This window comes from Leptonychotes weddellii, unplaced genomic scaffold, assembly GCF_054177405.1.
Source record: "Leptonychotes weddellii isolate Sample4059 unplaced genomic scaffold, ASM5417740v2 HiC_scaffold_4006, whole genome shotgun sequence".
In the NCBI taxonomy this organism is placed as follows: domain Eukaryota; kingdom Metazoa; phylum Chordata; class Mammalia; order Carnivora; family Phocidae; genus Leptonychotes; species Leptonychotes weddellii.
Genome location: NW_028006176.1, coordinates 1 through 12,081, shown reverse-complemented (window position 1 = coordinate 12,081; position 12,081 = coordinate 1). Strand labels below are relative to the sequence as shown.

At 49.0% G+C, this 12,081-nt stretch overlaps 1 protein-coding gene and 1 long non-coding RNA gene across 2 annotated transcripts; both read right to left on the bottom strand.

The window, feature by feature from the left end:
• Positions 1-3,577: 3,577 nt before the first annotated feature.
• Positions 3,578-5,025, bottom strand: LOC145719354 (uncharacterized). The gene is made up of 3 exons (XR_014142325.1): positions 4,854-5,025; positions 4,547-4,666; positions 3,578-4,360 (listed from the first exon to the last, which is right to left on the bottom strand). It is a non-coding gene; the product is annotated as an uncharacterized LOC145719354 (long non-coding RNA).
• Positions 5,026-8,026: 3,001 nt separating this feature from the next.
• LOC102749962 (sialic acid-binding Ig-like lectin 14) lies at positions 8,027-11,895 on the bottom strand (the record flags this gene model as incomplete). The annotated part of the gene is made up of 5 exons (XM_081810850.1): positions 8,027-9,697; positions 9,826-9,961; positions 10,062-10,319; positions 11,490-11,537; positions 11,733-11,895. Coding segments are annotated over 5 exons (648 nt in total), but the record flags the coding sequence as incomplete, so codon positions are not given.
• Between the last annotated feature and the right edge of the window lie 186 nt (positions 11,896-12,081).

Genomic DNA, 12,081 nt, shown 5'->3' with positions numbered 1-12,081 from the left:
GCTTCTCCCTCTCCCACTCCCCCTGCTTGTGTTCCCTCTCTCGCTGTATCTCTGCCAAATAAATAAATAAAATCTTTAAAAAAGGGGGGGGGGCGCCTGGGTGGCTCAGTCAGTTAAGCGTCTGCCTTCGGCTCAGGTCATGATCCTGGGGTCCTGGGATCAAGCCCCACGGCAGTCTCCTCACTGAGCAAGGAACCTGCTTCCCCTCTCCCTCTCCCTCTGCCCTACCCCCTGCACACACTCTCTCTCTCTCTCAACTAAATAAATCTTTAAAAAAAAAATTTGTTGTTCATATCTGAAATTCAAATTTAAATAGATGCCCTGTGTTTTTAGTTGCTAACTCTGGTAACCCTAGGCCAGTCTCAGTTCCATCCCTTCATCCTCGCTTGGTGGGCTCATCGATCCCCTGGTCCACCAGAAGCTCCCACCCCCAAGACCTTAGTCCACCTCTCCAGCTCCCCTTCTTCTGCCCTAAGATTGGATGCATTTACTTGTGTGGTTTTTGGTTTTGGTTTTTTTTTTAGATTTTTATTTGTTTGAGAAAGAGAGAAAGCTCATAAGCAGGGGGAGAGGGAGAAGCAGGCTCCCTGCTGAGCAAGGAGACAAATGTGGGGCTCGATCCCAGGATCCAGGAATCATGACCTGAGCTGAAGGCAGACGCTTAACCGACCGAGCCACCCATGTGCCCCTGGATGCACTTACTTGTAATACCTGTTGTGATGAGAACACCTGCACCCAGAGGTAAGGGGGATGGGGAGTGAGTGGGATAAACTCCTGGATGTTGTCCCCCTCACCCAGCTCTTCTCCTTGAAATGACTTTGGTCACATAGAGACATGTGTTGGTCCACTGAACCTCCATGCCTGGGGACTTGGTCTGTGGCAGGTGCCAAGCTGCACGCTGGGGACACAGGCAAATTAGACACTGTGTCTGACCTCAAGGGGATCCAGTTTGGTAAATGAAGCTTCTGAGAAACAGAAAAGCACTGAAGTGCTCATAACTGCTCCCCCTGCCCCCCCAGCCAATGCTGGGACAGATGGTGATGAGGAAGGGCATGGTCATCCCTTCTTCCTGGGAAGCCAGGAGAGGTCTCCTGGGGGGGGTGGCATGTGGCTGCTTCTGTCCTTGTTCTCAGGTCCACTGTATTCATGTACTCGGGCTGCTGGAACAAAGCACCACAGACTGAATGGCTTAAACAATGGAAGAAACTTTCCCCACCATTCTGGAGGCTGGGAGTGGTGTCTTCTTTCAAGGTGTCAGCAGGGTTGGTGTCTTCCCAGGCCTCTGTCCTTGGGGCTGTAGACACCATGGTCATCCCTCTGTGTGTGCCTGTGTCCTGATCTCTTTTCCTTTCTTTTGTTTTTTTTAAAGTAGGCCCTACGCCCAGCATGGAGCCCAATGCAGGGCTTGAACTCATGACCCTGAGATCAAGACCTGAGCTGAGATCAAGAGTTTAACACTTCACCGGCAGAACCACCCAGGCGCCCCCGGATGTCTTCTTAAGAGGACGCCAGTCCTGCTGGATTTGAGCTTGCTCTATGACCTCGTTTTAACTGAATTACCCCTTTAAAGGCCCTATCTCCAAATATAGTCACATTCGCTGGTACTGGGGTTAAGACTTCAAATGTGAACGGGGAAGGGGGCACAATTCAGTCCCTAATATCCACCTTCTGCATTCTGATCCAGGTCCCCACTGCCCAACCTGGGCTTTATCAGGGGAGAGCCAGGGTCCCTTCTCCCAGGGAGCCTCCTGTCCAGGGACTTCACAACGTGAAGCTCATAGAGGAAGGGCCTTCCACAGGGAAGAGGGAGAGGGAGGGAGGGATGCCTAGGTCCTAATACGTGCTTGACCTGATCATGCTACTGACAATTCCTTGATTTTCATATTGTACTTAGTTGTGGAAGATGATAACACTGGGGGGCGCCTGGGTGGCTCAGTCGGTTAAGTGTCTGCCTTCAACTCAGGTCACGATCCCAGGGTCCTGGGATGGGGCTCCGAGTCAGGCTCCCTACTCAGGGGGGAGTGTGCTTCTCCCTCTCCCTCTGCCTGCCACTCCCCCTGCTCATCTCTCTCTCTCTGACAAATAAATAAAATCTTTTAAAAAAAAAAAGATGATAGGGCGCCTGGGTGGCTCAGATGGTTAAGCGTCTGCCTTCGGCTCAGGTCATGATCCCAGGGTCCTGGGATCGAGTCCCACATCGGGCTCCCCGCTCCTTGGGAGCCTGTTTCTCCCTCTGCTTCTCTCTCTCTCTCTCTCTGTCTCTCATGAATAAATAAATAAAATCTTTAAAAAAAAAAATAAATAAAAAAATAAAAAAAAGATGATAACATTGGAGGGGGGAGGTTCAAGTCCATGGGATGTCCCTGTACATTTCCTTGCAACCTCCTGTGAGTCTATAGTTCCTTCACAATGAAGTTAAAAGCAAACCAAAATAGATCATCACAAAACGCAACAACAACAATAAACAGGCTGATGACTGTAAATTGCATCTCAGCCCTGACCCTTCCCCATCCATTAGACACCTACTCAGGAATCTATAATGTGCATCTCAAGCTTCACATGCTTCATGCAGCACTATTTCTCACCGCAACCCTGCTTTTCAGCTGTCTAAAGATCATTATGTGGCACAAAGTCCTGACTGCTTCTTTATCTCACTCCATACACAGCCACCCACAAGACCCATCAGTTCAACTTCTTAAGTATTAACAAAGTCTATCCACTTATTCCCATCCCTACTACCATTCCTTACCCTGGTCCAAGATGTCTCAGTCTTAGCACTACTGACATTTTGAGTCAGATCATTCTGGGGGGTGAGGCGGGGTGTTGCGGGGTAGGATGTCCAACAGCAGCCCTGGCCTCACTCTTCAGATGCTAGTAGCAGCCGTCAACTCCAGCTGGGACAACTGAAAATGTCCCCGGACATTGCCACCTGTCCCCCGGATGGCAAAATCACCCTTGATGGAGAATGACTGCCCGGATTCAAGCCACCGCCCTCACCTGTATGACAGCAGTGATCAACTGTCCTCCCTGCTTCTACTCTGCTCCCTTCTTGGTGGCTTCTCAACACAGCAGAGAGATAGAGAGAGAGAGAGAAAGAGAGGGAGAGGGAGAAGCAGGCTCCCTGCTGAGCAGAGAGCCCGATGCAGGGCTTGATCCCAGGACCCTGGGATCATGACCTGAGCCAAAGGCAGATGCTTAACCAGCTGAGCCACCCAGGCGCCCCAGAGTTATTTTCCAAATAGAAATCAAACCAAGTCTCTCTCTTACTTAAACATTTCAGTGGTGTCTTGTTATCTTTGGGAGAAAATCCCAACTGCTCACCATATCTACGATGACCTTCCCAAACTCACTTTGAACCCTCTTTTGCTTTGTTTCTGCATTCTGACAGTGATCGCCCCCAACCCCCACCACCTGATTCTCACCTGCACTAAGTTTATTCCCACCTGGCGGCGGGGGGGGGGGGGGGCGTTGATCTTGGGGTTGTAGCTGCCCCTCCCACTGTTCAGAGTTCAGAGTCATCCACAACGTTTTCCCACCCCCACAGCCTTCTGAATGTCCTGTGGCTTCCTGGGCCCCCTCAGAATTTTCCGCCCTTCCTCAGTGTGACCAGATCGCCTCTAACCCTCTCCCAGCCTTGCCCAGACAAGAGCCAGGTGGCTACCGGAGGCCAGGAGAATCTTTTTTGGTTATCCTCGCATCTATCTTCTCTGCCCAAGAATGTTCAGATTTTCTCTGAACTTATTCCTTTAAGACAGACAAACACCCAGCTCTGCAGGCCTCCCCTCTCCACTCACTAACAAATGTTGAACACCTGCTCCTTCTGCCCCTGATGTCAAAACAGGGGCAAAGGTAGATGTTGAGAGGAAGTGAGAATGGGGCGGGAGAGGTTGGGAGCGGGGAGAGAGAGGTAGTTAGTTCAGGATGCTGCCTGGGAAGGGTGCAGGGGTGTGGGCCCGAGGACTGGAGGGATGCATCGCGGGGATGTAGGGAAGGGTCCCGGTGGAGGATGAAGAGTCCAGGTCTGGCTGTAATTGAGGCCCTGAGGGTGCTGAGGAGCCTTTATTAGGGGAAGGGGCATCTTATCGTCCCCTGCTACACACACACACCATCCTCTTCCTGTCATCTGTTCCGATAGGATCTGTCCCAGGGGCCTCGCTGCCTCTGCCGCAGTTCAGCACGTCGCCTCCAGGGGGCGCTCCGTCCCCGCGGCACTGACGGACCCCGGTGCAGCCCCAGGCACCAGGATCTGTGTTGGTGGTGGTCCTGGAGAACTGCAGCCCTCCGGGGAATATTTCCCTGATGCTGAACAATTTTTGCAAACGTGGCTCTTCCCAAAAGGCTGCATTCGTTCTCACTGCACCTACAAATTATGACTCTGCTCCTTTCACTGACCCTCAATAAACCGAGTCTCTGCCCTATTAAAGAAGTCACTGTGACCACCCTCCTTCCCTCACGGCAAACCCACCCTCCCCAGATTTAAAACACTTCAGTACTGCCCCATGCTCACACATCATTCTCAGATGGGATCCCACCGAGCCACACTCACCATATGATGGCCAGGGAAGAAAATGCAATCCTGTGGTGGCTTCGTGTGGGCAGCTGTAACAGAGATCTCACCAACTGGGTGGCTTAAGCAACCAACACTCACTTCTCACAGTCCTGGAGGCTGGAAGTCCAAGATCAAGGAGCTGGCTGATTCCGTGTCTGGTGACAGCCGACCTCCTGGTTCACAGAGGACCATTTCCCGGACCGCCGTGCCCTCCCATGGTGGAGGGGGCAAGGGAGTCTCTGGGGCCTCTTTTATAAGGTCACTAGTCCCATTCATGAGAGCTCCACCCTCATGTCCTAATCACCTCTCCAAGGCTCCACCTCCTGCGACCATCACATGGGGGGGTAGGTTTCAACATACAGATTTTGGGGGGACACAGTCTATAGCGTGTGGTGTTATCAGGTCCCATCTTCGCATTGTTGAGGTTGGGGTTGTGTTCTCAGCTGGGCCTTCACCCTTTTCTCTTCAAGCCGAGATAGTGTATTAAAAAGCAAGAAGGTGAGAAAAATACTACTATAGGATAAATTTGAATTCGCTAATTTCTAGTAAAGGAAAAGTTTTGCAAGTTCAGTACTTTATTATCAGATGAAATTGTTACTCACTGGCATGTGTTTTGATAGTCAGTGTGAAGTGTCCGTTTTCCAAAGTGAAATACCAACTCTTTATGTGAAGACCCAAGGCTGTCTGATCTGGTCCCTGTTTATTTCTCCAGCTTCTTATCTTTTTACTCCATTACTCCCCCCGCCCCTTAATAAAGAGTAAAGCAGCCCCCACTAGCATTCACAGTCAGGCCCTGGTGTTCTCCTATTAAATATAAATGATTTCGCAGGATTTCACACCAGACAAACCCACTCTGGGGTGGAACAAGATAAGTAGTCCACAGTAGTCACATGCCTTAACACAGACACAAACAAGAACATTGTTTAAGTCACAAAATGACCACATACCCCCTTCCCCAGCCCCCAGTGCAGGGTAACATGAATGACTGCAGAATATTTACCAACTACGGCTTTAGCCTTTGCTGTGGACTGAATGTTGTATCCCTCCCAACATTCATATGCTGAAGCCCTAATCCCCAGGGCAGTGGTATTTGGAGATGGGACCTTTGGGAGGTGATTTGGTTGTGAGAGTAGTTTCCTGAATGAGATTTGTGCCCTTACGAAAGAGACCCCAGAGAGCACCCTTGTCCCTTCTGCCACATGAGGACCCAGTGAGAAGCCCTTTATGAACCAGGACATGCGCTCTTACCAGACACCGGATATGTTGGTGCCTTGATCTTGGATTTCTCAGCCTTTGGAACTGTGAGAAATAAATTTGGGTGGCTCAGTCGGTTAAGCATCTGCCTTCGGCTCGGTCATGAACCCAGGGTCCTGGGATCGAGCCCCGCATCGGGCTCCCTGCTCCACAGGAAGCCTGCTTCTCCCTCTCCCACTCCCCCTGCTTGTGTTCCCTCTCTCCCTGTGTCTCTCTCTGTCAAATAAATAAATAAAATCTTAAAAAAAAAAGATAATGAATATTTCTGTCACCCTAGAAAATACCATCCATCATGCCCTTCCCTATCAACGCCAGTTTTCAGAGTTAGAGCCACTGTCCTGTGGATAAGGGGCAGCATGAAAGAGAGCCCCTGACTTCTCAGCTGTATTCACCTGGAATTTAGCCTCTTCAACAAAGCTGGCAAGGAATGAGAAATGCTGGCAGCCTGCCCTTTCCTGGGAGGAGATGGAGCCTTGTGTTCTTGCTCTACCCACCTGGAATGGAGTTTCCATCATCCTGAACTGGAATAGGGATAGAAGGGGAACCAGCAACATTATTCTTAAAAGCCAAAACTGGGAACGATGGAAATGTCTATCAACTGGTGAATGCATAAATGAAATGTGGTGTATATTCACACAATGTAATAATATTAAGAATATAATGTTATTAAATATGGGTGTGTGCTCTAACATGGTTGAACCTCAGAAACTTAAGGCTTAGTGAAAAATAGCAGACACAATAGACTTTATATCATGTGATTTCATGTATATGAAATATTCATAAAAACAGTTCATTAGAGATTGAAAGCAGATCAATGATTTCCTGGAGCTGTGAAGGGAGTGGTAGTGATTGCAAATGGGCATAAGGGTCCTCTTTAGGCTAATCAAAATGTGTGACAATGACTACGGAACTCTATAAATTTACCAAAAAATCATTGAACTGTATACTTACAATGAATTAATTTTATATGACATAAGTTATACCTCAATAAAACGTTATTAAAAGTCTGCTGGGGACTTCTGCTTCTGAGCATGAGAGGATAATAGGGCCCAGAATTATTCTCCTGTAAACAACTAGAATACCAAACAAAATACAAGGAACCTCTCTTTTCATACATGGAATGCAGACAGGGAAGAACTGTGCTTCTTGAGAGAAGGAGAAAAATGAAGTAAACCATATAATCACCCAGGTTTTTTGTTAGGAGGTTGTTTGCAGATAGCAGAGTAAGAAGGGGATGGGGGCACAATAAAAGGGACTGAACTTTCACTGAGTTGAGGAGCCAGACATTAAAGGTTAAGGAAAGAGATGTAGCTAAAATATGTAGGTCAGAGTTTCAGACAGGAGAGTATTGTGGAGAAAGGGTTCAAGGTCTTCATGAAAGGTCCTTGAGTAGTTGGAAAATACCAATCTGTATGTGCATAGGGTGAAACCCCCTGAGGCCAAACGAGAACAATTTCTAAGGAGAGAAGGAATTACTGGAGAGCTATTAGATGGGAGATTCCCAGAGCTCACAAAGGGCTTGGACTTGTGCATATTCCCTCCAGCCAGAGTGAAGATACCTCCTTGAATCCATGGGGCAGTCAGCAAAAGCTCTAAAAGGGCCATGGCATTCAAGTGAAAAAAAATTAGCCCAACACTAGACCTATCTTAGGAGGAGCTAAAAATTAAAGAGTCTTAAAAATATTGGCCCAGGGGTGCCTGGGTGGCTCAGTCGGTTAAGCATCTGCCTTCAGCTCAGGTCATGATTCTGGGATCCTGGGATTGATCCCCACATCAGGCTTCCTGCTCAGTGGGGAGCTTGCTTCTCCCTTTCCCTGTACCTCTGCTTGTGCTCTTTCACTCTCTCTCTCTCTGTCTGTCAAATAATCTTAAACAAAAATATTGTCCCAACATGCAAGTAACTTAACTGCCTTAAAAAAAAAATGATCAACGTTTTTAAAGAAATACAACAAAACCAAGCAGTCAGACACATAAAATTGACAATGTCCAGCACTCAGTGAAAAATTACTAGACATACAAAGGAATATGAACACCTGATACTCAACAAGAGAAAAGTCATCCAATGGAATCAGGGTCAGACATGACACAGGAGGTGGAAATAGGAGACAAAGACATTATAAGAGTTATTACAAATATGTGCCAGTTATACTCAAGGATGTAAACGAAAACATTACCGTTACATAATAAGAGAAGAAGCATAAGATTAAAAACAGGAAATGTAACTTTTTTTTAAAGATCTTATTTATTTGAGAGAGAGCACGCGTGCGCACACACACACACATGCGTGTGAGAGAACGGGGGAGGGGCAGGGGGAGAGGGAGAGAGAATCTCAAGCAGACTCTGTGCTGAGGGCAGAGCCCAACACAGGCCTGGATCTCATGACCCTGAGATCATGACCTGAGCCAACATCAAGAGTTGGACACTGAACGAGTGAGCCACTCAGGCACCCCCAGGAAATGTAATTTTTTTAAAAAGATTTTTATTTATTTATTTGACAGAGAGAGAGCACAAGCAGGGGGAGCAGCAGAGGAAGAGGGAGAGGCAGACTCCTCGCTGAGCAGGGATTCCTGATGTGGGGCTCGATCCCAGGACCCTGGGATCATACCTGAACTGAAGGCAGACACTTAACCATCTGAGACACCCAGGCACCCCAGGAAATGTAACTTTTAAAGAAGAAAATACATTATCTGAGATGAGAGTTCCACTGAATGAGATCAACAGCAGATTGAGCATTATAGAAGAATGATCAGCGAACTTGAAGATGTAGCAGTAGATCCTGTTCAAACAGCAAATAGAGGGGGGAAAAAAGTCTGGAAAATGGCAAACACATGTTCAGGGCCCTGTGAGATAGCATCAGGCCACATTACATATGTAAAAGGAGAGACCCAGAGATGATGAGAGAGGAAGAATAGGAAAAGAACATTGAAATTAATATTGGCTTCAGTTTTTACAAATTTGATCATAATTGTAAATCCACAGACCCAAGGTACTCAACAAATTCCAAACAGGATAATATCTTTCTTTCTCCCCTTCTTCCTCTCCTTTCCTTCTAAACACACACACACACACACACCAAGGCATATATTAACCAAATCATTTAAACCCAGCGAAAAAGAGAAAATATTAAAACTGGCCAGAGAAAAAGACAAACTACAAAGAGAGAAAGGTAAAAATGACAGAATTCTCACAAGAAACTATGAAAGACAAAAGAATTTGAAGAACTGAAAGGGAAGAAAATGTTATCCTAAAATTCTTTATCCCATAAAAAATATCTTTCCAAGCTTATGTAAACAGAAACTTCTCCAGACAAATAACAGCCAAGAGAATTCACCACCAGCATACCTACACCACAAGAAAGATGGGACAAGATATTTTGGCAAAAGGACAGTGATGCCATAGAGAAACCTGAATGTATACAAAGGAATGAAGAGCCATGGAATGGTTAATATGTGGATAAATATGAAATAGCTTATTTTTCTAATTAAAAAATCTCTTTAAAATTCTGTTTGAAAAATAGTATGAGATTTATAACAATATATTATGGGGTTGAATTTGGGGCTTATCCAAGATAAACACACAGAAGCAATATATTACATGGGGTATGCATAATTCAAATTAATAATAACAAAAATCTATCTATGTCCTCACTCGCCCTCCCCACCACAGATTCAGAACCAGCAGGAAGAGTCTTAACGACCAGAGGTAGAGAGACGTTATTTCTGGAGAGGAGGCAGGGTCCAGTCCTCCAGTACCTCCTTGCTCCACAGAGTTGTACAGGGGTGAGTCTCAGGATACAGTGGTTTGACAGATCCTCATCCACCGGACAGTGGCACCACCATGAGGAAGAGGGCTCAGTTACAATTTGCAGCCTTATCCTCTTTGGAGCCTCTGAACCTGTGGGGAAAACACAGTTCTGAAGTAAGAGACCAGTTCTGTGGATGGCTTTCTCTGGAGAGGACAAGAAGAGTGAAGCTACCCAAGGGATCCCAGAATCTGGGATACTGTGAGAAAGGGCTTCTCACCTGGTGCAGTAGATCCTGGTGAGGCCATAGGTGAAAAGGAAGCCAGCTCGCCTGAGGGTCCCTCTCAGTAGGGTGAGGATTAGAGGCCAGGAGCTCCACTGCTCCCCGGAGACTTGGGGGCAGGAACAGGAGATAGCTGGGGGGAGGAAGAGAGAGAGGAGGAGGAGAGTGAATTTCCTTAAGTCCACACCTTAGTCTTGTTCCCCTCAGAATGCAGATGTCCTGCATATACTCACCCTGCACAACTAGGTTCAGGGAAACATGGTAGGAGTTCCACAAGTGTGGAGCTAGGCAGGTGAGTTCTCCTCCATCACCCAAGACCGTCGGGGGCAGCACTAGGACCCCGGGATTTGAGGGCTGGGAGGGGCTCAGGGTCAGGCTTCCCCAGGACCAGCTCAGCCTGGTAGGGAAGTTACCACCAGTGTCAAAGACCAGGCACAGGGACTGGCCCTCCTGAACTCGAAGAGAAGCGGCATTGCCCAGGACCTCTGGGACTAGGGGACAGAGAAAAGCCCGAAGGGCAGGGCTGAGAGCCCCTTCTCTCCCTCTGCCCTTCCACAGACACAGGTGTGGAAAATAGTGTCTCTCAGACAAGTGTTACAAGCAAAGGCAAGTAAGAGTGAAGGTCCATCTGTTGAGGTGGTGAGAAGGAGAGGCACCTGATGATCCCAGGACATGTGGATGGACCTCTGAGCAAGAGTTGGCATGTCTAGACCTGGCAGAGGACATCCCAGGAGGTAGGCTTTGGTGTGTGATGCTGAGGAGGCGCGTGGACACACGTAGGTCTGACCACTTGAGGGAAAGACTGGGAGGCTCACACACAGGTGATGCTCCCAGCCTTTCCTCTAAGGGCCACAGGGAACTATGGGAGGGTCTGAGCAGGGGAGGAACAGGGCCAGATCTAGGGCATGTAGAGACACCTTCAGGCCAAGTTGTGGTGGACTGCGGGCGGGGTGGTTGCAGAGACTGGCAGGCCAGAGAGGAGGCTGGTCCAGATGCAAGTGGTCTCACTATGTCCCGGTGAGAGAAGGCAGAGGCCCAAGGTGGGGCTGCCGCTGCAGGGATGGAGGAAGAGAGGCCACTTGAGACATTTTCCAGAAGTCGAGTTTGCAAAACTCGCTGAGTCATGGGGAGTGTTGGGTGAGGCACAGAAATGTCTAAAGTGACTTCCAGGATGTTGACTCAGGTTGCTCAGGTGGGAGGGGCCTCCCCAGGGTAGCGGAGGGCGCTCTGGAGGATCTGGACTGGACCGAGATGGACAGAGACGTGCGAGGGTCTTCAGGGCAGACATAGGACTAGAAGCACCAGGGCCCAGGCTTACCCACAGGGTCATGCAGAAAGCAGCCAGAGGCCCAATCCCCAGCAATAGGAACCTGTATCTAAGGCTCCTGGTGGGACAGCGAGATGTCATGGTCATAGGAGAAGCAGAGAATCAGGAAAAGGGTATGACGGGAGAGTGAGGGGAGAGAGGAAGCAGCCACGGTGACAGCAAATGGTCAAACTAGGATTCACAGTGACCCTGGAGAGTCCAGCCAGGGGATGGGTGTGGGACAGACTTGGGACCAGGGAGGGGATAAGGAGCGATGGGGCTTCATTCCTTCAGACCCTCACATTCCCTTATTTGACTTCTGAGATGTCTGTTGTGCCCCGGGGGCCTCTCCTACCTGTGCTATTTCCTCTGAAGATGCAGATGGTCAGGTTCTGTGGAGCATCTGGAACAAAAACAAATACTTGGCCACCTGCAGTATGACGAGGTGGCCATGAGCAAGGGGGTGGGGCCTGGGTGTTCTCTCTATCTTGATCCTGTGCCTCTAAGAATTCTCCCCAAGTATCCCACCCAAGCCCTGCCTCCCTCTCCCCAACACCCACAGCCCTCAGGGACCCTGGCGTTCTGGCCTGGCACTCACAGGATACGTTGAGCTGGATGGTCCTCTCCGTGTTCACACCAGCTCCGGGGAAGGCCACTCGACAAGTAAGGTTGGTGCCGTGGTCCTGGGGCCTCGGGGTGAGAGTGAGCACGGAGGAGTGGGGAGTCTTGGAGCCCCTGGATGTGGATGTCAGGTATCTGTGTTAGAGCTGAGGAGGAGAGAGACAGAGATCCTGGAGTGGGACCCTGAGTGTGCCCCTGGAGGCAGCCTCTACCCCAGGCCAGCCGTCTCCTCCCCAGCCAGGATGGAGACCAGGGGGTCCCTTCCCAGCCCTGCCCCAGGAGCCCTCAGGATCCATGCATGGGACATGTGTCCTCTCCTTGACCCC